This window comes from Canis aureus, chromosome 6, assembly GCF_053574225.1.
Source record: "Canis aureus isolate CA01 chromosome 6, VMU_Caureus_v.1.0, whole genome shotgun sequence".
Lineage (NCBI taxonomy): Eukaryota > Metazoa > Chordata > Mammalia > Carnivora > Canidae > Canis > Canis aureus.
Genome location: NC_135616.1, coordinates 39,531,867 through 39,557,816, shown reverse-complemented (window position 1 = coordinate 39,557,816; position 25,950 = coordinate 39,531,867). Strand labels below are relative to the sequence as shown.

The window sequence follows — 25,950 nt, the reverse complement described above, 5'->3', positions numbered from 1 at the left end:
TTCTTTTTCTCCATGGATAGTGGCTTCATCAGAATTTTTTCCTGAATGCCAAACTCTGATTCTTCAAGCTTAATGTTGGCCTTACTCTGGTGCTGTTCTCTTCAGATGCACAGAATAAAGATGTCTCTCCAAAGGGTTGAAGCTGGTGTGAAGTCCTCTTCTTCTTAATCACTGCTTTATCCCCTCCTCACCTCTACATCCCAACCCAGTTCTTTCTGCACATTCCATGGAAAAATGAGACCTCTGTGGAAAGAGGACAGTCCTGAGAGCAGTTTGCCAATACATCTGTAAGGGAAAGTGATGACCCAGTGTGGCTCACATGGCTAACAACTCATGTGTCCTCTTCTCAAATACTGGAAACCTATGGCTGGACTTGAGCCCTCATTGAAGCTGAACTGACTTTCCAGCTGAAAAATTTCCAGATGCTGTCTCTTGGACAAGTTCAAAGCTACTAGTTACCCCTTGTCTGCAGTATAGCTCAGATTTACCTGTTCTGTCTTTAAGAGATTACCTCATTTCTAAGCCCTTTATCCAGACCATGGTGGTTTCACGTTTGGATAACTATTATTAATTCACACAGGTCTCTCATGTGCCATTCTGCCTCCACCCCAACACGTCTGCCCTGTGCATGCCCCACTGCTATTTGAATGCTTCCAATGGCACTCCAGTGCCTCATAAAATCAGAGCTTCCAATGGCTGCCATTAATACAATTTCCCAGGGAAAGTTGCCTTGTCAGTCCTCAGTTGCTCCACATTCTACCTCACATCCTTTTTTTAAAAGATTCTATTTATTTATTCATGAGAGACAGAGAGAGAGAAAGGCAGAGATATAGGCAGAGGGTGGGTGAATCAGGCTCCATGCAGGGAGCCCAATGCGGGACAGGATCCCAGGTCTCCAGGATCACGCCAAAGGCAGGTGCTCAGCTCAACGGCTGAGCCACCCAGGGGTCCCATCTACCTCACATCCTATATTCCTGAGGAGGGACAGGGGGATCCTCTTCTATTTTCTGATGACACTTACCCTCCTACCTCTAGGTCTTTGTCCAAGCCTCTCGACTGACATGAAACCACCTTACTTCATCTATCTATGCCACCTGCCCATTCCCTTTCATCACATGGCACCATAAGGCCACCTCCAGCAGCCAGAGTCTCAGACTAGTCCAGCTGCATCCTCCCAGCAATGCCTCTCCACCTGCAGCCCGCCTCCAGCCCCGCCCCAAGACCACTACATTTTGCAGTGAAGCTGCATTATTAAGACAGTAAATCCCCCAAGACTGTCTCTACTGTGGTATGTATCCCCAAGTGCCTTGTCCAGCACTTTGTACCCGGTGAGCACTCATTGTGACCTTGCAAACTAATTGGCCACATACAGAATACCTAGGCCCAGGTTCCACTGAGAGTCTGCTGGGGAGAAAGGAGAAAACATACACAATAACTTTGTTCCACAATTCATTTACTGAACTGGGACAGGTGATTTAACAGCAGATTGCGGGATAAGACTGGAAGGGAAGACTTCTTGCTTCCCCTCCCAGGAGCCAGTTGTGTCATGGATGCTTGTAAATTTTCCAAAATAGCCATCTGTTGTTGGGCAAGCTGGGTCTGAAGCTGGAGGTTGGCATACATACACTCTAGGAGTCCCAGGCATTCCTTGGGCTTGTGTTCAACTCCTGAGGGGAAAGAAATGAAGGTGCAGAGGGATGGGGAGAAATTGTAATGATACTGTGGTGAGAAGGGCTCTAAGAGGATCACCCTGTCAACCTTCCCCAGCACAGTTCCACCCACATGTAGCTTTGTATGGCTGGCCCCTTCCCAGTGGGGCCCACTTGGCTACCCTATTTTAATTGGAAAACCATCGCTAGAATTTGTTACCCTTCTCCCTTAATTTCTCCCATCATATTTATGATCATACAGCATGTTATGTAATTATTTATTTGTGGTCTGAGTCCCTCCCCTGGAATATAAGCTCTGGGAAGGCAGGGAGCTTTGTCTGATTTGTTCTCTGTTATATCCTCAGCACCTAGAAGACTGCCCCAGTGCACAAGTATTCAAAAAAGACTTGATGAGTGAAGGAAATGATCTGAATGAGGCTCCAGGGGTGCCCCAGCCTCTGTCTCTCACCCTACATGGTGGTTGGATCAGGGGTGACCTGCAAGCCCCTCCTATTGTCTCACTTCAACCAGTCTTGCTGCATTATGCCAATTTTTTCTAATGTTTTCAAAGATGTTACATGCAGCTAACTTCTAGGTAAGTTATTTACCTATTGTTTTTTTATGTATTGGTCATGACTTCGTTAAACTCTGAGGTCCTCAAACACGGTTGCCATGACTGTCTAGGGCCTGGTTAGGCTCCCCACCAGTATCTGAAATACCCACTGATTTCCCCATGGGATTGTGAGTGACTGACAGGCAATAAACTGAGCTAATGCCTACCAAGTCCTTCCCTGGCCACTTTGTAACTAATGCTACTAGCAAGCAACAAAATTTTCCTTTCTGTCCTGCCTAGCCTAGTAAAAGTGCTCATAAAGGGATCCCTGGGTGGCGCAGCGGTTTGGCGCCTGCCTTTGGCCCAGGGCGCGATCCTGGAGACCCGGGATCGAATCCCATGTCGGGCTCCCGGTGCATGGAGCCTGCTTCTCCCTTTGCCTGTGTCTCTGCCTCTCTCTCTCTCTCTGTGACTATCATAAATAAATAAAAATTTAAAAAAAAATTAAAAGTGCTCATAAAGAAACCAACACAAATTGGTAGAATTGGGAAGAAAATGCAATCAGTAGAACTGAATAATCAATGAGCTACCAATGACACAGGGGTGGCACCAGGTCAACGGGAAGAAGCTCAGACCACTTCCTCCGTGCGACCTCTCCCACATGGAGTCTGTTTGGGAAACCTGCCTTGCGTCCTTACCTGAGGGCAGCTTTGTTCTCTGGATGTTCAGGAAAGTGGCCGGTGGGGAGCTTGCTTGAAGATTAATAAAGCTAGGAGAGGGTTTAGCTCGACACAGAGGCACGGCATTACTTTCCTCTTTGGCTGGAACAAAATCAGAGACAACTAATCAGAACCGTCTCTAACAAGGCCTGGCCTTTCTAACTCAATCCTAACATTTGGTCTATGAATACAAGTGCCAAGGCCCTGCCCTGAGCAGTGCCAAAGAAAGTTACAAAAGACAAAAAAAAAAACATAGTAGGATGAAGAGAAATCAAGCAGGATCAGGTTCAGCTTAAGTATTGCAAGTTCTTATGGGCACGTGCCACTTGCTTACTACTGTGCTAGACACTTGGGCATCACAAGATCTCAAACTCATGGTTACTATCACTTTGGGAGACTGATAGGGCACTGATGAAATGTGATAGGACCACCTACAGACCCAAACAATGCATCAGACAGTCTGGGTGAAAATGAGACCTTTGTGTTTGAAAATATATTTGAGAGAATCTCAAGCAGACTCCACACTGAGCATGGAGCCTAATGCAGGGCTCAATCTCACAACCCTGAAATCATGATCTGAGCCGAAATCAGGTCGGATGCCAAACCAACTGCGCCATCCAGGTGCCCTGAGAATGAGGCCTTTGAAAAAAAAAAAAGATTTTAAAAATTTATTTATTCATGATCGACACAGAGAAAGACAGAGAGAGAGAGAGAGAGAGAGAGAGAGAGAGGGGCAGAGACACAGGCAGAGGGAGAAGCAGTCTCCATGCGGGGAGCTTGACGTGGGACTCAATCCCAGGTCTCCTGGATCAGGCCCTAGGCTGAAGGCGGTGCTAAACCTCTGACCTACCCGGGCTGCCCCAGAAATGAGGCCTTTTATCTTGTAATTATCCTAAGTATGTGATTGAACGTAGAAATGGATGCTTTTGAAAAGGTGGAAGAGCTCAATATGAGTACAATAGAGAAGATGCCAGGCAGGTAGAGGATGTTTGTTGGACCTTGAACACATGGTGCTTTCAATGAGTGGAAAAGATATATCAAGTGGGAGAAAAAAGGAGGGCAGGAGAGCAGGGTGAGCAATGAAGACCCTTCACAATAGTGAATCTGAGATTTTAGGCTTTCTCTTGAATACAATGGAAAGCCATTGAGCAATTTAGGATTAGAAAATATGATAAAAACTGTATTAATCTACAGATATTAAAATAGACTGAATGTGAAAGGAGATCCTGAACAGGCAAATAAATAACCTTTGGCAGAAATACTTAAGTTAGAAGGAAAAATGGATTTGTAGGGAGGTCATCAATTCTATAGAAGACATATGTTATTTTTGCCTAGTGAGTACCACCTCTTCTGGGAACCTATACTCTCCCCAGATTCTAGGCCATACTGGTGGGATCACATCAGGCCCCACCCTCAGGAGAAAAGGGCTTGTGGCCCAACGCAGGCCAACCTATGGTATCTCATCCTCCTTGGCAACTGTGATTGATCCAAGGGGTAAGCACACAGGGCAAATTGGGCCAGAGTCACTCTCTGAGATTGATATACAGATTCTGTTGTTCAAGAAGCTTGCTTTCTTCTGATCTGCTATGCTGGAAAATGCAAAGTCAGGGCAAATGAAAGCTATTGGATTTGGCCAGCATGCTGAAGGAGCAGGTACAGGCAAGAGAGTATAGATGAGTGCAACAGACAGACGGACGGACAGACACCCAGAGGCACCAAGTCCCCCAGTGCAGTCCCTGACATCCCAGCTCTTGGAGGCTTTCTTCCTGTCCTGTGACCATCTCAGCCTCCCTCCCAACTGCACAAGCCTTTGAATTTCCTTGTTTACTCAAGGGAGTCTGAGTGGGGGGTCCCATCAGATTAACATAAATCACATTTTGGATATACTGATTGAGTGGAGACTAGGAGGTCCAAGTAGAAAAGCCTAGAAAGACAGCCATAGGTGGCGCTGAGCTCAGGTGAAAAATCAAGCTGCCAGGCCAGCCACCAAGATGTGATAAAGAAGCTGCAAAGATAAATCAGCTCTCCAAAGTAAAACATTGAGAAAGGAAACTGGAGCTTGGGGAGCTCTTCCTCAGGAGTTTGGAAGATGAGAAAGAAGTGGCAAAGCATGGATGGAGAAGGCATGAAGACGGATGGAGAAGCAACATAGCTGGGGGAGCCCACAAGTCACTGCCAGGCTGAGATCTTCTCCGAGGACAGAAAAACTGAATCCACTCATTCATTTACACATCTAGGAGACAGTTAAGTGCCTGAGTGTCCATCACTTGAGGATGCCACAGCAAGCTAGCACCCATGATCATGACTCTCACGGAACTGACAGCATTACAGTATAGACAGTCAAAGGGATCAAGCATGCATGTTATTGTACCCCCAAAATGTGAGAAGAGCATCTAACCTATAAGCCATCTATGCAGCTGGGGAATGTGTTTCCTTGAAGTGATCCTGTCTCAGCTGGGATTTGGAGGAAGACACAAGATGGAGGTCTTCCTAGAAAATAAGCCTAGGTGCAGACGTGTGACAAACAATAGGTTGTGTATGAAAGACTTCGTATTCCTGTCCTTAACTCCAAAAGTAACAGAAAAATGGACCACCAGAGGGCGGCGGGGTGGGGAAGTACACATGGGTGCCAGCCTGAGGTGCTTTCTATGTGGAAACTCACTGAGCCTATGAGAACTGAAATCTGTTTTATTCCCTATTACTCCTGAAAGAAATCTTGTCTTTTGGGTTTTTTTAGGCTGGGTTTGTGGATTGTGCAAACCCTGCTGTAGGCCATCCATCTTCTTTTCCCTTCCTCTCATCAGTCATTTGACAGCTCGTGCAGAATGGTATAAGGTGACAAAAGCTGAAACTTGGGTCTCGAGATTATACTCACCACTGGAAAAATTTAATTTTAACTTCCATACAAATGCACTTCTCAACAATTCAGGCCCTTCCTAGGTAGAGGAGGATACATTTTCTACCAAGTTGTAAGGTATGAAGAACACTTACACACAGTGCATACTAAAGGAACCACACTTCTGACAACACAACTGAGGACGAGGTCAGGGAGCAGCAACAGGACACAGAATGTAGAAAATAACGGTAAGAGGTGCTTTACATACATTATCTAGCTCTCACAATGGCCCTAAGAAGTAGGCAGCTTTATACACATTTTATTTGACAAAAGTGGAAGTTAGGAAATTTGCTTAAGATTCCACAACCAGCCAAGTGTCTGTGCCGGGGTTAAATCCAGACCTGTGGCCTCCAAGGTCACACTCTTCACACGTGCACAACATACTGTGAAGAGAGCTAGTCCATTATGTCTAAGCTGTGACATAGCAGGAGTCATCTACTCCACCTACAGTAGGTGGATGGGCTCTGAAGTCAGGCAGCCCCAGGCAGTTCTCTGGCCATGAGTGGGACTGCCCCCCTTGAATGGACACTAGGTCTCCTGGAATCCTTGCACTTGAGGTCTAGTTCTAAATATTAACAGGGGAAACAAAGAAATAATGTATTCACTCAACATGTCATTGAGCAACTGTTATGTAATAGATCCAGTTGTAGATGCTGGGAGTTCAGCAAGGTTCTCATTTATTTATTCTTTAAGCAAGCTCCACGCCCAGCCTGGAACTCGAACTCATGACCATGAGATCAAGAGTCACATACTCTACCGACTGAGCTGGCTGAGTGTCCCAGCAAAGCTCCCATTTAATGGGAAACTGTAGAAGAGATATAAATACTTTCCAATTAAAAAAATAAATAAATAAATAAATAAATAAATAAATAAATACTTTCCAATTAATGAGAAAAAGAGGGGAAAATGGGGCAGCCTGGGTGGCTCAGCAGTTTAGTGCCGCCTTTAGCCCAGGCATGACTCTGGAGCCCCGGGATCGAGTCCCACATCGGGCTCCCTGCATGGAGCCTACTTCTCCTTCTGCCTGTGTCTCTTCCCCTCTCTGTGTGTGTCTCTCATGAATGAATAAATAAAATCTTTTAAAAAGGGGGTATATGCATAATTAGAATCACCTTCCCAAATTCTGAGCAATTAAGAAGGTCTGGCTTTCAAGGCAGGGGGCAAGGGGCCTCAGACACACACCTTTTTCGTTCGGGTGGCTAGCATGCTGCTCCATCTGGACACCAAGAAGGTGTGGTGCCTAGGGAAGAATCACAGCGTTACATGATCAACTCATGCTACCATTTTACCGCTGACAGTTTAACTTCTCCCCAGCACATCTGACGCTGCTCCAATTTAGGGAGGAAGATGTATGAAAGAAGGCACTGTTCTGCTTCATGGCCAAGTGCTCCCATGGTCCCTTCGCTGGTTTGGAAAACAGCGGTGTCCCTGACTGTTATATCCTCTCTTCTGGGCAAGTCGTCACTTAACTAAGCCCAAACCTTCAGAGTCTCCCAGTAACGGGGCTTCCCTCAATGTTTCCCTTCTGCAGCACCAGCCCTTCTCCTGTCCTCTGAGGTCACTGCAGCAGCCTGGCTCCCCATCACCTGTCATGGGCCGAGAGAAAGCGCAGGAGGGCGCGGGGTACCGGCGTGGAAAGACGGCCCGGCTGCGCGAGGAACCCCCGGGCTCGCCCCCAGCGTCTGCGGGAAGCACCTGCGAGAGGAGGGCGAGGGGCGCGCTGGGGCGCCCCGGGAAGGGCTCTGCCACTCAACCGCCCCGGGGACCAAGTTCCCGAAGTGGCCGCGCCGCGGTCCCTCCCGCAGCTAAGGCTGGACAGAGACCATCGCCCCCAAAGGACCCGAGGCGCGGGCCAGCTCAGTGACTTCACCTGCGCTGTTACTCGAGAGCCTCCTATCCGGGTCCCACCCTTGTGGTTGATACACATGCGCGGTGGCGTCGCGGCCAACTGCCCCAGCCTCCGCGCTTGCGCCGACCTGCGCGCCGCACGCGGCCGGGAGCGGCCACCCTACTGCGCAAGCGCCCGGGCCCTCCCCTCGCCATCATCGTGCGCTCTCTATCTAGCTTGCTCTGCCGTTCTGGCGTAGAGGGCGGGACTAAGAAAGCCTATTGGCCGGTTTTCTTGCCGCTCAATGAGCTGGCTGCAGTGATTGGCAGCGGCCCGGAGGGTAGCGGGTTTAGGTGTAAGCCCTGAGGAGGCAGCGTTTTCTGGGCTTCTCGCTGGTTCTCTCTCTCCAGAAGGTTCTGCCGGTTGCCCCAGCTCTGGGTACCCGGTTCTGCATCGCGCCGCCATGATGGGCCATCGTCCGGTGCTCGTGCTCAGTGAGTTGGGGGAAGGCGGGGCAGGAGGGGCCTCTTTTCGCCCTTTACCTCCGCGCTTTGGCGTGTTGCCCCAGCCCGGTCCCGCCCTGGTCCTGCCGCGCAGCCTTCCCGTCGTCGTTGGTTTTGGAATCCCCTTTCCTTCTCCTCTTTCTGCCCCGAGCCGGTTCCCTTAGGGCCTGGGCCGGGCCGGGCCGCTGGTCTGCGGGCACCCGGGCTCCCTCCGCCGCCACTGCACCCCTGCTCGCGTGGTTCTCGGTGCGGGCGCGGAGAACGGGATGTGGTCAGGCCTGGCCTCCCAGCTCCGGCCCTTGACCCCGCCACATCGCCTGGCTCGAGCGTTCCGTTTTTATCGGGGGTCTTGACAGTATTTTCTTGTCGGATCGGGGGCTTAAGTGACTGAAGTAGGGACGCTGCCGACGAGGGCGGGGGGGGGGCGTCCGCGCACAGCGAGCGATGCCCTGGTAATTTCTCAGTAACGCCCTCCCGGGGTCTCCTTTCGCGGGGTCCGGCTTCGATGTAATTGGCCCTGAGGTGTCCTCCGCGCTGTGATCCTACCTACTGAGTTTTCCTGAATTTCTCTCTAAGGAGGATTCGCTCCATTGTCTTCTCCTGGGATATTCCCGTTCCTCGTGTAACTTCTGTACCTCGTCTGCAAACTCTTGTTCCTCCCTTACCGTTTTATGTATACAAAATGCAATAAAGCGGTTTTATGCCTTTTCCCTGTACCTGGGAATCACTGTTTTCACGGGAAAAAAACTTTTTTTTTTTTTTTTTACTGAACCGGGAAAAAGCCCGTTTTTTGTTTTTGTTTTTGTTTTTTTTTTTTTTTTGTCTTTTGTTTTTTCTGAGGAGCCCATCAGAATAGTCTGTGCAGGATTTTAGTTACTGCTACTCGAAACATGAATCTAAATTCTGAGGGTTGTGAGCGTGTAGATTTGATGGGACTGGTTGAAAATTTTACTGATTTAAATTGTAGGGAATGTGTAATTTGGAAGGAGGGAAATCGCCGGTTTGGTTGTAGCCACTGGCTTGTCTCCATTGGGAGGGCCCCAGGGGTGAGTGGTGGTTGTGTGTGAAGCCTTTTTTGGGTCTTCATTATTTTCTGGCACTAGTGACTATGACTGAGTAGGCTCCCTGTTAAAATCTGATGGTAGAGCGGTTACTGAGGCATCCTTACTTATATCCTAGCATGCAGTGATTATCTTGCAAACTGAGCCACTCTGAGAGGACAGTCTAATTCCACAGCACACTGTGGGGGCGCTATCAGTAATTGTGCTGGGATGGTTAGTATAATTCCTCCTGCCCAAATAGGAAAATAAGAACCCCCAAACTCCTTCCTTTTTTTACAGAAAGCAATGACTGATGCTTTTTTTTAGGTTACCAGCTCTTTGAGAATAGGATATAGATCCTCTTCCCAGTCAAGAATGCAGTACCTTCCCATTTTCTCATATAATCTCTAGGAGTTTACCATTCCACTAGCCCATTTATGGACCTCAGTATGAATCTTTGCTGTTAATTCGTGAATATTTGGTTAGTGGGAAAGAGATGACCAGGGTTTCATAGTTGAAGCGTTAGGGATTGTTTGTATGCCAGGGGTTGACATAAAAATGTAGCCATAAATACATGTTTTAGTGTTGTTGTTGTTTTTAAGTTTTCAAAGGTATTTTGATATGTAATAACCTACATGTATCTAGAGCATAGGATTCATTGAGGTTTGTTCTTTGTATATCTGTAAAACCTGTGTGTGCATGTGTGCGTGTGTTATTTCCAAAGGTCAGGGAGTAAATAGTTGCTACACAGTGGGTGAATCCTGGTCTATCACATTTTACTTTATCTGTTTTAGGCCAGAACACAAAGCGTGAATCTGGAAGAAAGGTTCAGTCTGGAAACATCAATGCCGCCAAGGTAGCATATCATTCATTCATTTAAAGATTAGATTTAGGGCAGCCCTGGTGGCTCAGCGGATTTAGTGCCACCTCCAGCCTGGGGCGTGATCCCGGAGACCCGGGATCGAGTTCCACGTCGGGCTCCCTGCATGGAGCCTGCTTCTCCCTCTGCCTGTATCTCTGCCTCTGTGTGTGTGTGTGTGTGTGTGTGTGTGTGTGTGTCTATGAATGAATAAATAAAATGTTTTTTTTTTTTTAAATAAAGATTAGATTTATTTATTTGAGAGAGAGAGAGCAGGAGCGGGAGAGAGGAGCACAGGGAGAGGGAGAAGCAGACTCCCTGCTAAACAGGGAACCCGACGTGAGGTTTGATCCCAGCACCCTGGGAGCTGAAAGCAGACACTTAACCAACTGAGCCACCCAGGTGCCCCAGTAGCATATCTTTTAAATAGTTTAACGTTGATGAGTTTGCTTTCAGCTGCCTTCCCTAGTATTTCTGTATTCATTTGCAATTAGGCAGAAGAAAAGTTTGACTTGCCTTTTTTGAGGGCATTTCTCTGATGGTGGTAGGATGCCCTCCCGCAATGAGTTAGGCTTAATAGTCTTTTCATATTGTGCATAATTCTATTAGCGTATATTTTATAATCTGTTCGTGTTTGTCTCACACCATGTGTGGAGTTACTTGAGGGGAAGGATTGTATTCCCTTTTATATCCCTAGCATCCATTGTAGATCCTGCCTCGGTATTCAGTTAATGTAGTTTGGATGAAAGAATGAAACAGCCCTGGAGCTGATTTAGCATGGTATGGAGGCCACTGTCATGGAAAGAAGTACTAACACATGGACTTCCAGTTATCTGAGTTATGGGAAACTGAAGCTCTGGAAGCCATGTCCCCTCTTTTCCTGTGAAAAATTATTTATGCATCCACCTTGAACTCATTCCTGAAGAGGAGAACAGAATCCGGACATGTAATCTCCTGTATCTAATGTGGCTTCTCCTAACACACACATTCATGTGGTTATCTGATTGGTGGTTACATGTATTATATTTTCTTTTTGATAGACCATTGCAGATATCATCCGTACATGTTTGGGACCCAAGTCCATGATGAAGGTAGGCCTGTCTCTTACTGAAAATTGACTACAGATTTTCCCTTTCTGTTATCTGGAAGACTTAAGTATAACTTTTACTTTGGCCCTAGATGCTTTTGGACCCAATGGGAGGCATTGTGATGACCAATGATGGCAATGCCATTCTTCGAGAGGTATGACTTTTTATTCTAGCAATTTTATAAAGGACCCGTAAAGTTATATATATATGATTAGTTTCTTAGGACTGTTCTAACAAGTTACTACACAGTGGGTGGCTTTCAACAAAGAAATTTATTTTCTCACAGACTGGAGACTAGAAGTCCGAAATCAAGGTGTCAGCAGGGCCCTACTCCTCCTGAAAGCTCTTGGAAAGAATCTTTGGTTTTGGTTTTTGTTCTTTGTTTTAAGATTTTATTTATTTATTCATGAGAGACACAGAGAGAAAGGCAGAGACATAGGCAGAGGGAGAAGCAGGCCTCCCACAAGGAGCCTGATATGGGACCCGATCCCAGACCCCGGGATCGCGCCCTGAGCCGAAGGCAGAGGACACTCAACCGCTGAGCCACCCAGGCATCCCATGGAAAGAATCATTGTTGCTTCCTGCATCCCGTGGTTGACCATAATGGTTGACATTCCTTGGTTTGTGGACTTAGTCACCTTTTCAGATGTTATATGCCATTCTTGTGTCGTGTCTTTTATTCTAAAAGGACAACAGTGGTTGGGTTTAGGGCCTATTGTAATAATCTTGTATGATCTAATTTTTTTAAAAGATTTTATTTATTAATGAGAGACAGAGAGGCAGAGACATAGGCAGAGGGAGAAGCAGGCTCCGTGTAGGAAGCCCAATGAGGGACTCAATCCCAAACCCCGGGATCATGCCCTGACCCAAAGGTAGACACTCAACCACTGAGCCACCCACGCGTCCCTTGTATGATCTAATCTTAATTATATCTGCAATGACCCTGTTTCAAAACATTCACCTTCACAGTTTCCAGAGGTAGGAGGACTTCAGCTGTCCTTTTGGAAAACACAGTGCAACCATGACAGTGGGGCTCCCTGTAAATAAGCTAAGAGAGTACTGATCTGTCTTTGAGAAACTTTTTTTTTTTTTTTTTTTTTTTTTAATATTTATTTACTCATGAGAGACACACAGAGAGAGGCAGAGACACAGGCGGAGGGAGGAGCAGGCTCCATGCGGGGAGCCCGATGTGGGACTCGATCCCGGGTCTCCAGGATCACACCCTGGGCCCAAGGCAGGCGCCAAACCACTGAGCCACCCAGGGACCCTGTCTTGGAGAAACTTTAATGGTTAAGTTGGCATATGCATTTTTTCCTAAGAAGAAGGAGACTTGGAAAGAGGATTTATTTACATATTTTGGGGACCATTTTAAATTTTTCAAGCTGGTAAAATAAAGATAAGGGAGTGAGTGTGGAAGTAAGAAGCTCAAGAGTTAGGACCATGGAAAGTGGATTCCAAAGTCTTTGAGTAGTGCTGATTCAGTGGCAATCTGCATTTTCCTTTTCAGATTCAAGTCCAGCACCCAGCAGCCAAATCCATGATTGAAATTAGCCGGACACAGGATGAAGAGGTTGGAGATGGGACCACATCAGTAATTATTCTTGGTAAGTAAGAGGAGAACAGTGTTGATAGAGAAAATTGGATTGAAACATGAAGGTTTTTGTCAGAAAGTAGATCTGCATTCTAGTTTAAGAAGGAAATTGTTACCAATCCACTAATTACAATATTTAAGTAATTTTTTGCTAATTTTCTGTGTATTTTCTCCCAAGTGAACACAAAACACTCCTCATAGTGTAGGATGAACTAAAAATCTGGTTGAACAAAATATAGTGGTTTATTGTCATTCACAGTAAGTTATATTCTAGAAAGCTACCACAAATCCTAAACCGTCATTCCTGGGGGAAATACAGGTTAGGCCCCTGTCAGCCTCTTCACATACTCTGATAAATACATACTTTGGTTTTATTTATTTTGGAGAGAGCGTGAGCGAGCATGGGGTAGGAGGCAGAGGGAGAGAAACCCAAGGAGACTTCCCCACTGAACAGGAGTCTCATATGGGGCTCAATCCCACGACCCTGAGATCATGACCCAAGTCAAAACCAAGAGTCAGGGCACCTCTGTATTTTACTTTATGTGAGATTTTGTTTTATTTTATTTTATTCATGAGAGACAGAGGGGCAGAGACACAATCAGGCTCCATACAGGGAGCCCAATGTGGGACACTATCCTGGGACTCCTCTCTGAAGCAAAGGCAGATGTTCAACCACTGAGCCACTCAGGCATCCCTGTTTTATTTTTTATTTTTTTATTTTTTTATTTTTTTATTTTTTTATTTTTTTATTTTTATTTATTTATGATAGTCACACACAGAGAGAGAGAGAGAGAGGCAGAGACATACGCAGAGGGAGAAGCAGGCTCCATGCACCGGGAGCCCGATGTGGGATTCGATCCCGGGTCTCCAGGATCGCACCCTGGGCCAAAGGCAGGCGCCAAACCGCTGCGCCACCCAGGGATCCCCCTGTTTTATTTTTATTTTTTTTTTATTTTTTTTTTTTTTAAAGATTTTATTTATTTATTCATGACAGTCACAGAGAGAGAGAGAGAGAGGCAGAGACACAGGCAGAGGGAGAAGCAGGCTCCATGCACCGGGAGCCCGATGTGGGATTCGATCCCGGGTCTCCAGGATCGCGCCCTGGGCCAAAGGCAGGCGCCAAACCGCTGCGCCACCCAGGGATCCCCCCTGTTTTATTTTTTAAAGTAATCTCTACTCCCAGCATGGGGCTTGAACTCAAAACCCTGAAATCGAGTTACGTGCCTTTTTTTTTTTTTTTTTTAAGATTTTTATTTATTCATGAGAGACAGAAGGAGGCAGAGACACAGAGAGAGAAGCAGCCTCCATACAAAGAGCCTGATGTGGGACTCGATCCTGGGTCTCCAGGAATGGGGCTGAAGGCAGATGTTTAACCGCTGAGCCACCCAGGCATCCCATGGGTTACATGCTTTTCCAACTGAGCCAGCTGGGTGCCCCTTTTCTATTTGTTTAAAGACACCTTATGGGGGCTTCTGTGTGGCTTAGACATCTGACTCTTGGTTTCGGGTCAGGTCATGATCTCCTGAGTCTTGAGATCAGGCCTGGCATCAGGCTCAATGCTAAGCAGGGAGTCTGCTTAAGAAACTTCTTTCCCGGGATCCCTGGGTGGCGCAGCGGTTTAGCGCCTGCCTTTGGCCCGGGGCGCGATCCTGGAGACCCGGGATCGAATCCCACATCAGGCTCCCGGTGCATGGAGCCTGCTTCTTCCTCTGCCTATGTCTCTGCCTCTCTCTCTCTCTCTCTCTCTGTGACTATCATAAATAAGTAAAAAAAATTAAATAAATAAAAATAAAAATTAAAAAAAAAATAAAAATAAAAAAAAATAAAGAATAAATAAAAATAAATAAATGAATGAATGAATAAATAAAAACATCTTATGTAAAATATGTTGCTGATTCACTAACACTGAACTCAAGGCCGGTAGCATCGTAACAAATGCCTGAATGAAGCTTATATAATGTGCTGTTTGCTCTGTAAGGTACACACAGTCTTCTTGCACTTAGGAAAACTGGACTGTACTTTAGTGCTACACTTGGGGGCCAGTTCAAACAGTGGAATCACCAACAAAATGTACAAAAATGAGGGATCCCTGGGTGGCTCAGTGGTTTAGTGCCTGCCTTCGACCCAGGGGCGTAATCCTGGAGTCCCAAGATTGAGTCCCACATCAGGCTTCCTGCATGGAGCCTGCTTCTCCCTCTGCCTATGTCTCTGTGCCTGCCTCTCTCTCTCTCTCATGAATAAATAAAATATTTTTTTAAAAATACAAAAATGAAACTATACCTCGGAAAGTATGACAGCTGAAATAAGGCAGAGCATTGTATTGAGTGACTCAGAGTTTTCCACCTCTGCACATGTGTGTGACCATGAAAGTGTCCCCAATGCTGATTTGGGGCTTACAAATAACGTTTTTGCAAGTAATGAAGTTGACAAATGAATCTTGACAATGAGTCGTGACCATACAAGTTTTAATAACTGATCTCCCATTTTCTATAGGATCTTGGAGAATCACTTCTGAAAACATTGCCTTTATTTCTCTATATGTTTTAAGTCAATGGTGAATTTTTTTAATCAAGGCATTTTTAAAAACCTACATACAGTAACACATTGATAAAGAAATGAGAACTATTTTAAGGAATGCCTCTTTTTTTTTTTTTAAGATTTTTATTATTTATTCACGAGAGACAGAGAGGCAGAGACACAGGCAGAGGGAGAAGCAGGCTCCACGTAGGGAGCCCGACGTGGGATTCAATCCCAGGTCTCCAGGATCAGGCCCTGGACTGAAGGTGGTGCTAAACCACTGAGCCACCAGGGCTGCCCAGGAATGCCTATTTATAGTGTTGACTCACATGCCTAAAAGTAGAATCCATACAATAGAATTATTATAGGAACTTTGATTTAAATTTTTTTAAGATTTTTATTTATTCATGAGAGACACAGAGATAGAGAGGCAGACACAGGCAGAGGGAGAAGCAGGCTCCATGCAGGGAGCCCGACGTGGGACTCGATCCCAGGTCTCCAGGATCATGCCCTGGGCTGAAGGCAGGCGCTAAACCACTGAGCCACCCAGGGATCCCCTGATTTAATTTTTTTTAAAGATTTTATTTATTCGTGAGACAGGCAGAGTGAGAAGCAGGCTCCATGCAGGGAGCCCCGATGCTGGAGTCGATCCTGGGACTGCGGGATCACACCCTGAGCCAAAGGCAGATGCCCAACCACTGAGCCACCCAGGCATCCCTTACGTGAACTTTTAAAGTGGCATTTTCAGTTATTTTTAGAATGTATCAAATTGGGTGGAGATGTACTGGAGTCACCACCAACTAGGCACTTTGTTATTTTAGTTTTGAGAGAGAGCCCGCATGAGTGGGGGAGAGGAGTAAAAGCAAAGGGAGAGAATCTCAACAGACTCCCCACTGAATGCAAGGCTCCATCTCACAGTTCTGAGATCATGACCTGAGTTGAAACCAAGAGGCAGATACAGCTGACTTAGCCACCTAGGTGCCCACTAAGCACTTTAGACCCAATTTTTATGAAGAGGAGTGAAAGATAATTTGGAGTCGAAAGAGGGAGGACAGATTTTATATGATTTCTTACTTTTTTGGTAGAAGATGAGCAGTAGACATCAGGCAGAATTTCTAGTTAACAATCTTTGTTGAATCTCCTGGAGAGCTTAGATGGGTTAAGTATCCATATGTCTAGGTAGCTCTGCCATTCCTAGACTCATTTTTCTTGTTAAGTTATCCTGACTTCTCTAGCAGGGCGTACATATTCTTTTCTGAGTGAACTTACTCAAACATCTTTTAAAATGCTTAATTATCTTTTAAAATGCTTAATTATCTTTGGGGGCACCTGGTGGCTCTTGGTTACAGCTCAGGTCATGATCTCAGGGCTGTGAGACTGAGCCCCGCTTCAGACTCCCCACTTAGTGCAGTCTTGTCCCCTCCTCCCCTTCTGTCTCTCCTGTATGCGAGTACAGACATGCACGTGTGCTCTCCCTCTCAAAATGAATAAATCTTTTAAAAATAAATAAAATTACTATCCTTCAGTGTACACGTTGGTCACTTAGAATTGGTGTAAAGTATTCAAGAATTCAAACATTTGAGGGACACCTGGGTTGCTCAGCCGTTGAGCGTCTGCCTTTGGCTCAGGGCGTGATCCCGGGGTCCCAGGATCGAGTCCCACATCGGCCTTCCTGCATGGAGCCTGCTTCTCCCTCTGCCTATGTCTCTGCCTCTCTCTTCTGTCTCTCATGAATAAATGGGTAAAGTCTTTTAATAAAAGAAAGGCTTCTGTCACACCACCATTTAAAAAAAATAGGTCTGATGTTTTTTTTTTTTTATGAATTCCCTTGTATAAAGTATAAAATTTGAATAGTATTAACAGCCAATTGGCATAGCTTTTGGGACAGTATTTTAGGAAAAAAGATAATAGTATTTTGAAAACTCAATGAAGTTGCCTTGAGAGATCCCTGGGTGGCGCAGCGTTTAAGCGCCTGCCTTTGGCCCGGGGCACGATCCTGGAGACCCGGGATCGAATCCCACATCGGGCTCTCGGTGCATAGAGCCTGCTTCTCCCTCTGCCTATGTCTCTGCCTCTCTCTTTCTCTCTGTGACTATCATAAATAATAATAAAAAAAAAAATTAAAAAAAAAAAAAGTTGCCTTGAAATCCAGGTACTTTTAAAAACCATTATGGTGTATCTTTTTTCAGCGGGGGAGATGCTGTCTGTGGCTGAGCACTTCCTGGAGCAGCAGATGCACCCAACAGTGGTGATCAGTGCTTACCGCAAGGCATTGGATGATATGATTAGCACCCTTAAGAAAATCAGGTATTGAGATCAGAAGTTACTATCATCTCTGGGGAGCCTGGAAGACTGATCTGTTCTGAGGTGATGAAGGAAGGCCAGACACATCACACAATTTATACGCTGGTGTCCTGTGCTAGAGTGAGACAGGAGAGCAAAACCAACAGAGGATGAGAGATGTAAACATTTTGGAAAATGACAAAGGATACAAAGCAGACAAGAGGGACTCAGTACAGTTCTTCAAAATATCTCTTGGTTACGTGCTGTTTGCTTGTTTCTGTGTTAGGTGCTGCCATGGAAAATGTTAGATGCCAACGGGTGGAATTAGTTGAAGAGTTAGGTAACTGTAATGATTCAGGACTTAATAGTAAAGTGTTCTCCCAATCATGACTGATGCGGTCAGTGTTCTAATAAAATGCTGTGGAGAGTGTAGCCGGCAGTTTTCCATTCAGGTCAGAAGGAAGGGGGCTGAAAATGCTTTTCGAGTCCCATCTCAGAATTGAAGAATTTGCCCCAAGTCTGCTGAATACTAACAGGGTGGTGATACGACTGTGGAAAGGCAGGACTTCTAACATCAGAGGATATTAAGTGATGACATAATGCAAAATGCTTTTGATTTAAAAATTTTGTTTGAAACGTAGAACTTACAATGTTGTTCTCTACTGGGTCGCTGGGTACCTAAGTCTCAAGCAACTTGATGAGCTCTGTACTGTAGTGCCTGTCATTTAGAAACAGCATATGAGAACACGTGTCTAGCACTCGTAGGGAATGCAGTGTTTGCCTGAAGTTTATATGAAGTAAGGTGTGTAAGAATGTATAGATAACCAAAAGATTTATTGAGTTTGTGGAGCTGAATTGATAGAAAGTTTTTCTTTTCAAACAATAATTGTCTAAATATCTTAGATACTTGTAGAGCTATTGGTTCTTCCCTGAAATCTGTAATTCAACAATTATGTAATAGTAAATTGTGTGCCTTACGTTGTTAAAAAAGGGATTTCAGCAATAGGAAAATTGGACAAGATGGTTTCCGAGGTCTCCTACAACTTCATTTTTAGCGTTGTAAACAGTCTGATTACGTATTAATGTATGCTGCTGTTAGGAATGTTAGGAAAGACCCAAGCACATAGACACAGAAAGCACCATATGATATACAATGGAATGGAATAAGGTGCTGGATAGAAGAAGAGAAGAGAATCAGGTGTTCAGTACAGATTAAGGGTGATCATTGGGATAAACTCTCAGAATTTGTTAGCTATGGGAAAAGGTTTCAAAGACAAAATGTGTTTTGGCTCAAGTTGTAAAAGTTGAGTTTATTTTGTTGAAGCAGAAGGTAAAAAACAAATAGTCTGGAGGGTTGTCAGGCAAAAGAACAGATTACTCCAGGATTTGAGACACCTTTCAGGGATGGGTTAGTTGTAATCTTGCTGAAAGGCAGAGGGATGAACAGTTCTGCCTGTTGGCCCACTCTGATCCCCACACTAGAGAGGAGGGACTTCTTGAATATGCAAGGTCTCTACTGAGCATACTACCTGTTTCTTCTTTCCAGTACCCCGGTTGACACCAATAACCGAGATATGATGCTGAACATCATCAACAGCTCTATTACTACCAAAGCAATCAGTCGGTGGTCCTCATTGGCTTGCAATATTGCCCTAGATGCTGTCAGGACTGTGCAGTTTGAGGAGAACGGTCGCAAGGAGATTGACATCAAGAAATACGCAAGGGTGGAAAAGGTAAGCTTTTTAAACTGTGTTTGGAAGACAAGTTCTTTCCTAGTATGAATTAGCCCACTTGTGGAGGACATAGGCTTAAGTCTTTATAGTTAGAATAATATTTGCTGCCCAGAAAACAAAAACTTGAAAAAGAGAGTTCCAAGGAAGCATTCCCAAAATAGTACTTCTGCTGCTGTTCCTACCAAGGTTTACAGAAGCTACAGAAAGGCTTATTGGTGTCTCTATGTTTGTGCATTTTTGTACATACTTGCCACTTGGTGAGGATATGAATGAGGTCTCTACACTCTCGCTAATAAGCCCCAAAGAACTCTCTTCCATCTCTACTCCTTTAAGGACAAAATGTACTATTAATAGCTTGTGACCTGTAGGGGGAGCTCTAGGTATAAAAATTTTGTGAGAATCTTGGGGAAATAGAGAATCTCAATCACTGAATCTCTTTTAGTCTCGGGCTGACCTTTTCAGATTGGGGTCATGGTCCGTTATTGGTGTGTCCTCCTAGAGGGGAAAAATGTGATTGTAACCATGTTTGTTTTGACGTTCAAGGAAGAAAGCTATGTTAGAAACCTGAAATAGGGCAGTCCCAGTGGCGCAGCAGTTTAGTGCCGCCTGCAGCCTGGGGTATGATCCTGGAGACCTGGGATCGAGTTCCACCTTGGGCTCCCTGCATGGAGCCTGCTTCTCCCTCTGCCTATGTCTCTGCCTCTCTCTCTCTCTCTGTGACTATCATAAATAAATAAAAATTTAAAATAAAAAAAAATAAAAAATAAAAAAATAAAAATAAAAAAGGGAAAGAAACCTGAAATAGTGCTCATTGGGGAAAGATGAGTGTGCAGGAGAAGAGTTGAGAAACTGTTTACTCTTGGTTGTGGATGAAAGTGGGTCTTTTGCTCAGATACCTGGGGGCATCATCGAAGACTCGTGTGTCCTACGAGGAGTCATGATTAACAAAGATGTGACCCATCCACGAATGCGGCGTTATATCAAGAACCCTCGCATTGTGCTTCTGGATTCCTCTCTGGAATACAAGAAAGGAGAAAGCCAGGTAAGGTTCCTGGCCCTCTTCCTTGAAGTTGGCGTGAAAATCTGATTGCTAATAGAGACAAGGGAAATTAAAGGTGTGTTCGTTACATTGTCTGCTCTGTTGTGAGTGATCTTCATATACAGTTTCTGCTTCTTAACAAGAGCTGTTTGATGTAGTTAATACTTCAGTTTACAGAGGATCCGTGGGTCGCTCAGTGGTTTGGTGCCTGCCTTTGGCCCAGGGCGCGATCCTGGAGTCCCAGGATCGAGTCCTGCATCAGGCTCCTGGCATGGAGCCTGCTTCTCCCTCTGCCTGTGTCTCTGCCCCTCTCTCTCTCTCTGTGTATAATTAATCAACTAATTAATTAATAACTATCTTTAAAAAAATACTTCAGTTTATAGATGAGGGATCTAAAGCTCAGAGAAGTTAGGTTAATTGAGTAACACAACTGTATTGACCAAATCAGTATTTGAACTCAGCTCTGTTGGCTTCAGTTCCATACTACCATGCCACTTTTCCTAATGTATGAGAACATAGAGTAGGAGTTAATTTAGCTTGGAAATGCTAAAGAATTTCCAGAGGGAAGAGGTTCACAAGACTCTCTTACCTGTGGATATAATAAAGTAATTAAAGCTTGTTAATATAAGGATTGGGAACAAGATTTATTTCAATGTGGAAAGAATTAAGACCCAGAATTTTCACATTGACAAGACGGAAGAAACATTACATGGAGGTTCAGGGACCTTAGGCCACAATCTCCACTGATTGCCTTTGACTTTGAATTGCATTTAACGCATAATTAAATCAAGGAGTTAAGCTGACACCCTGGAGCTAAACTAGCTTCATAGATGTGGGCTCCTGGCTTAACAGGACTCTGACACTTCCTGCGGTGCATGAGAGGACTGGGTAGGGGAGCCTGGTACTTGGGATGATCCTGAAGAGCATCACCTGTCCAGGTTTTTTTTTTTTTTTTTTTTTTTTTTTTTTTTTTTTTAAAGTCCATGATTTTCAGGACACTTGGGTGGCTTAGTGGTTTAGCTAGCACCTGCCTTTGGCCCAGAGTGAGATCCTGGAGTCCCGACATCATGTCCCACATCGGGCTCCCTCCATGGATCCTGTATCTCCCTCTGCCTATGTCTCTGCCTCTCTCTGTCTCTCATGAATTAAAAAAAAAAAAAAAGTCCATGACTTTCTTCACCACATAGACTGACATTGAGATCACAAGAGAGGAAGATTTCACACGAATCCTTCAGATGGAAGAAGAGTACATACAGCAGCTCTGTGAGGACATTATCCATCTGAAGCCTGATGTGGTCATCACAGAAAAGGGCATTTCAGGTAGGACTCCATTCTTTTCCCATCCTCCTTTTGAGGTAGAAGAGGATGGGTTGACCCCTTACCCCTTGGGCATGAACAGCATAATAAACATGTGATGGTTAGGGTACAGTGAGGATGAAACCCGGTTCAGAAACCAGGAATTCTGACTTCTAGTTTGATACCTCTACTCTTGGGTTTACAGATTTAGCTCAGCACTACCTCATGCGGGCCAATATCACAGCAATCCGCAGAGTCCGGAAGACAGACAATAATCGCATTGCTCGGTGAGTAGGCCACATAAAAATAAGATTCTTCCTTCCCATGTGTTTTTCTTTTTGGAGCTTTCTAATGCAATGATCATTATCTGAAAATGTTTAATACAGGACACAGCCAAACCTGGTACAGGTGGGAATGCCCTGGGTTTAGCTGTTGTGTACCCTCTTCAGAGAATCTCCAGTTGAAGTTATCTACTGCAAGAGTCTCTTTTATACTGCCACTAGCCAGTAGTGATCCGCTCGTGATTAACCATCTGTGGTCCCTACCTTGGGGTCTGCTTTAGTCTATTTAACTAGCTCAGAATAGAGCACAAGCATCAATTAATTTCCTTGATTGTATCTTTAGCTGTTGTTCATGCATTTTAGGTTGCATTCTTGATGTCTGTGTTCACATACCATTCATTTTTAATACTAATTTTTATCTTAAAAAGAGAAGTCTGTCCCAATAGCATATACCCAATCCAAGTCGAATTTTATACTTCGCTAGTTCGGAAATGGCTTTGGGCATATATGGGTACAAATGGTTGATTGCATGCCCACGAGTGGGGAAAAAGTGACAAATTAGTTTTGTTCAATGAAATTGAGTTAGACATACACTAATGTACTTATTTTCCTCCTTGCTTGATTTTTGCGTTGTCTGTAGTACAATTCTGTCACTGGCCTTGAGCTCTGGGCAGTATGGGACAAATTCTATCTAAGAAAGACCATTATGTGGTCGTATGCATATTAGATATGCCCGAGAACTCGTTTGTCCAGCTTTTAGTATCCACAAAATATTGAATTAAACTGCATTTGGTTATAGAAGTTGCTCTAGGGATATACACATTCATTTGTAAAGACTTGTTAGTGTAAGGAAACTTCCCTGTACATGTTTGGAAATCTATCTCCCCAGGCAGCCAAGACCTCCCAAGTTACATAGCAGTGTTTCCAGCAATCCACTTTTGGCCTTATTCCCAGCCACAGACCCTAGGGACTAGGAGGAAGCATAAAAGTATCTAAAATCACCTGCCCCCAATCTAATCAATAGAGCCTGTGGGGCCCGGATAGTTAGCCGGCCAGAAGAGCTGAGAGAAGATGATGTTGGGACAGGAGCAGGCGTGTTGGAAATCAAGAAAATTGGAGATGAGTACTTTACATTCATCACTGAGTGCAAAGACCCCAAGGCATGTACCATTCTCCTCCGCGGAGCCAGCAAAGAGGTTCTCTCGGTGAGTCCACCTTAGAAGTGTGACTGCATGGACCAGGTCCTTTCATTTCTTGAGAGTCCCAGAAGACCTAAAATCCTCCTGTTGCCCATTCATAGCTATTTAATTTTTGATATGTGGTCACAAATACCATTTCTTAAAAATTAAAAACAGTTGTTTTAGGGACACCTGGCTTGCTCAGTCAGTAAGGCATTCAACTCTTGATCTTGGGGTCATGAGTTCGAGTTCCACTTTGGTTAGATTACATACATACAAACACATAATCTTTTTTTTTTTAAAGAACAATTTCTTGGGCAGCCCCGGTGGCTCAGCGGTTTAGCGCTGCTTTCACCTGGGGTGTGATCCTGGAGACCTGGGATCGAGTCCCACGTCGGGCTCCCTGCATGGAGCCTACTTCTCTCTCTCTGTGTCTCATGAATAAATAAATAAAAATTAAAATAAAATAAAATAAAAAACAATTTCTTGGGCAGCCCGGGTGGCTCAGCGGTTTAGCACCGCCTTCGGCCCAGGGTGTGATCCTGGAGACCTGGGATCGAGTCCCACATCAGGCTCCCTGCATGGAGCCTGCTTCTCCCTCTGCCTGTGTCTCTGTCTCTCTCTCCCTCTCTCTGTCTCTCATGAATAAATAAAATCTTTAAAAATATATATATATATAAAGAACAATTTCTTAATTGTTAAAAGTATGATTTACCATATTAATTTTTAAGCCTACGCATTCACGTTCTTGGGCAATAGATCTCAGGACCTTTTCATCTTGCAAAACAGACATTATACCTATTGAACAATGACTCATCATTTCCCCAGCAACCACTGTTTCCTTATTTTTTAAGTTGACATTGTAAATACCACTTTTTTTCCTCAGGTTAAGTACCCAAAGGTGCACAGCTAGTAACTACACCACGCAGCCTCTTAAGCGAACACAGTTGGGATGGGTCAAAATGGGGTAGTGCTCTGTCTAGCCAGACTTCACAGAGTGACACGCCTGCCCCCTGGCCCTCTTGTGCAGTTATAATTCATGTGTTTTTCCAAAGTAAAGGGTATCTGCCCTGCCCCACAAGGGTTCCAAGGGCCTTTCCTAGTTTGATTTTGATGGTTTACCAAACTTGGCAGTTAGGAAGCCCTTCAGTGCCTCTGATATATTCCTGAGTAATTGAGCTTTGGCTTCACATAGTCTGTTTGCTTTCCCAAGGAAGTGGAACGCAACCTCCAGGATGCCATGCAGGTGTGCCGTAATGTCCTCTTGGACCCCCAGCTGGTTCCAGGAGGTGGGGCCTCTGAAATGGCTGTGGCCCATGCCTTGACAGAAAAATCGAAGGCCATGACTGGTGTGGAACAGTGGCCGTACAGGGCTGTTGCCCAGGCCTTAGAGGTCATCCCTCGCACCCTAATCCAGAATTGTGGGGCCAGCACCATTCGTCTGCTTACCTCCCTTCGGGTGAGTTCCTTCCCATGCTTTTGCTCTTGATGGGGTGGGGAAAGCTGACCTCCACCAGGATGGTTTAAGAGGATGGTTCACGTCGTGCATCAGGCTTTCCTGACAGCTTAGGCCTTCTAGTGTCCTCTCTCTGAGCATGCCACCTATTTGCTGTCATTGTCATCACCTTTTTTCATTTCATTGTTCTTGGTTTATTACCTTCATGTTCCCTGCCCGCTTCCTCGTTCTGTTTTTGCCTTGAACTGTTGATGCTTCTTCCAACTACAGGCCAAGCACACTCAGGAGAACTGTGAGACATGGGGTGTAAACGGTGAGACAGGTACCTTGGTAGACATGAAAGAACTGGGCATCTGGGAACCACTGGCTGTAAAGCTGCAGACATACAAGACAGCAGTAGAGGTGAGGCACCCTGAAACCTACGCTGTGCTGTTTATTTACAGATAACCAGAGACCAGGGTGTTGGGCTCAGTCTTGAAGGGAAGGGTACAGAGGCAGAATGTTCTCAGATCTCCTAGGGAATCTGTTCCCCCACTTAACTTCCAGCTCATACAAAAAGCAAGGTAATAGCAGATATGCATTGCTTGCTGAGGGAGAGGTGCATTTTACAGGCAAGGCTCTGTAAAAGCAGGCAAGGCTTTTTACAGGCAAGGCTCTGAAAAGGCAGATCTCAGATAAAATGCTAATTATGTAGGAGGAGCTAGGTTTTAAAGAAAACAAGTGTTCTTCCTTTCTCTGCTGACCTCTTTGGGGCTGTGGTTTTTCCCTAGACGGCAGTTCTCCTGCTGCGGATTGATGACATTGTCTCAGGCCACAAAAAGAAGGGTGACGACCAGAGCCGGCAAGGCGGGACTCCTGACGCTGGCCAGGAGTGAGTGAAGGGCAAGGTGACCTCAACGCACAGAGCCGGCAGAGGCTTCCTCTTCCCTGAGCCAGACTGCCAGGGACACTGTGGACGTCTCTGTTTGGAAGGGATCAGGTTGAGGGGCAGCCCTGGCCTCTTCCTGTGGTAGCTCAGTTTGCAAAAGGCACTGACATATAATTCTTCTCTATTGTAAGCTTTCCATTTAATGTAGTTTGCTTCCGTTGATTAAATCTAAGTCATTTGAGATGGTGGTATGTGTTTTTCAACGTTGGTTCACATCTCTGCCTCCTGGCAAAGAGACACGAGACAGAAGATTTTGCTGGGGAGGAAGGGAGATGGGAATGAGGTAAGTACCTGCCTCCCTAGAGGTGTATTTCAGACTTCTCAGTAGTTGCTGATGGGAGACACTCTTGGTTCTCTCAGAATTCAGAGGTTCATACTTTAAAACTTGAAGAAGCACTGCTTCGTATTCACCACCCAAAGAACAGGAGGAACCTGTCCAGACCATGGGTGTTCCCCATCTGTGGTTGTGAATAGACCAACACCCAGTATGTGCTAGGGCTCAGGCATTTGTCC

The 25,950-nt window shown here is 45.2% G+C and overlaps 2 protein-coding genes across 8 annotated transcripts; one reads left to right on the top strand and one right to left on the bottom strand.

The window, feature by feature from the left end:
• Positions 1-1,436: 1,436 nt before the first annotated feature.
• On the bottom strand, positions 1,437-8,246 carry TSACC (TSSK6 activating cochaperone). Of its 5 annotated transcripts, none has more exons than XM_077901106.1 (4): positions 8,188-8,246; positions 7,000-7,057; positions 2,901-3,023; positions 1,437-1,667 (listed from the first exon to the last, which is right to left on the bottom strand). In XM_077901106.1, the coding sequence occupies exons 2-4, from the start codon at positions 7,031-7,033 to the stop codon at positions 1,450-1,452; spliced, it is 375 nt and encodes a 124-aa protein (XP_077757232.1). In that variant the 5' UTR covers positions 7,034-7,057; positions 8,188-8,246; the 3' UTR covers positions 1,437-1,449. The 5 variants fall into 5 exon arrangements, with proteins under 5 accessions (XP_077757232.1, XP_077757228.1, XP_077757229.1 ...); XM_077901102.1 differs by lacking the exon at positions 8,188-8,246 and adding an exon at positions 7,688-7,837; XM_077901103.1 differs by lacking the exon at positions 8,188-8,246 and adding an exon at positions 7,641-7,771.
• On the top strand, positions 7,979-25,618 carry CCT3 (chaperonin containing TCP1 subunit 3). Of its 3 annotated transcripts, XM_077901079.1 has the most exons (14): positions 7,979-8,139; positions 9,983-10,044; positions 11,088-11,138; positions 11,227-11,289; positions 12,643-12,739; positions 17,433-17,550; positions 19,073-19,259; positions 20,152-20,301; positions 21,486-21,618; positions 21,800-21,881; positions 22,900-23,080; positions 24,267-24,512; positions 24,780-24,911; positions 25,280-25,618. In XM_077901079.1, exons 1-14 carry the CDS (start codon positions 8,109-8,111, stop codon positions 25,382-25,384), a joined length of 1,638 nt encoding a protein of 545 aa, XP_077757205.1. In that variant the 5' UTR covers positions 7,979-8,108; the 3' UTR covers positions 25,385-25,618. The 3 variants fall into 3 exon arrangements, with proteins under 3 accessions (XP_077757205.1, XP_077757206.1, XP_077757208.1); XM_077901082.1 differs by lacking the exon at positions 9,983-10,044 and having other exon boundaries at positions 8,008-8,139; XM_077901080.1 differs by lacking the exons at positions 11,088-11,138; positions 11,227-11,289.
• Positions 25,619-25,950: the final 332 nt, after the last annotated feature.

What these genes read in the sequence shown, in the direction of transcription:
- TSACC (XM_077901102.1), bottom strand. Translation starts at nt 7,744, where the DNA reads ATGTGTATCAACCACAAGGGTGGGACCCGGATAGGAGGCTCTCGAGTA. An exon ending in GCTCTCGAGTAACAGCGCAG is followed by an intron (nt 7,058 to 7,687) that starts GTGAAGTCACTG and finishes ATTCTTCCCTAG; the next exon opens with GCACCACACCTTCTTGGTGT. An exon ending in GAGAACAAAGCTGCCCTCAG is followed by an intron (nt 1,668 to 2,900) that starts GTAAGGACGCAA and finishes CTTTCCCCTCAG; the next exon opens with GAGTTGAACACAAGCCCAAG.
- CCT3 (XM_077901079.1), top strand. Translation starts at nt 8,109, where the DNA reads ATGATGGGCCATCGTCCGGTGCTCGTGCTCA. An exon ending in GAAACATCAATGCCGCCAAG is followed by an intron (nt 10,045 to 11,087) that starts GTAGCATATCAT and finishes TCTTTTTGATAG; the next exon opens with ACCATTGCAGATATCATCCG. An exon ending in GACAATAATCGCATTGCTCG is followed by an intron (nt 21,882 to 22,899) that starts GTGAGTAGGCCA and finishes TCTAATCAATAG; the next exon opens with AGCCTGTGGGGCCCGGATAG.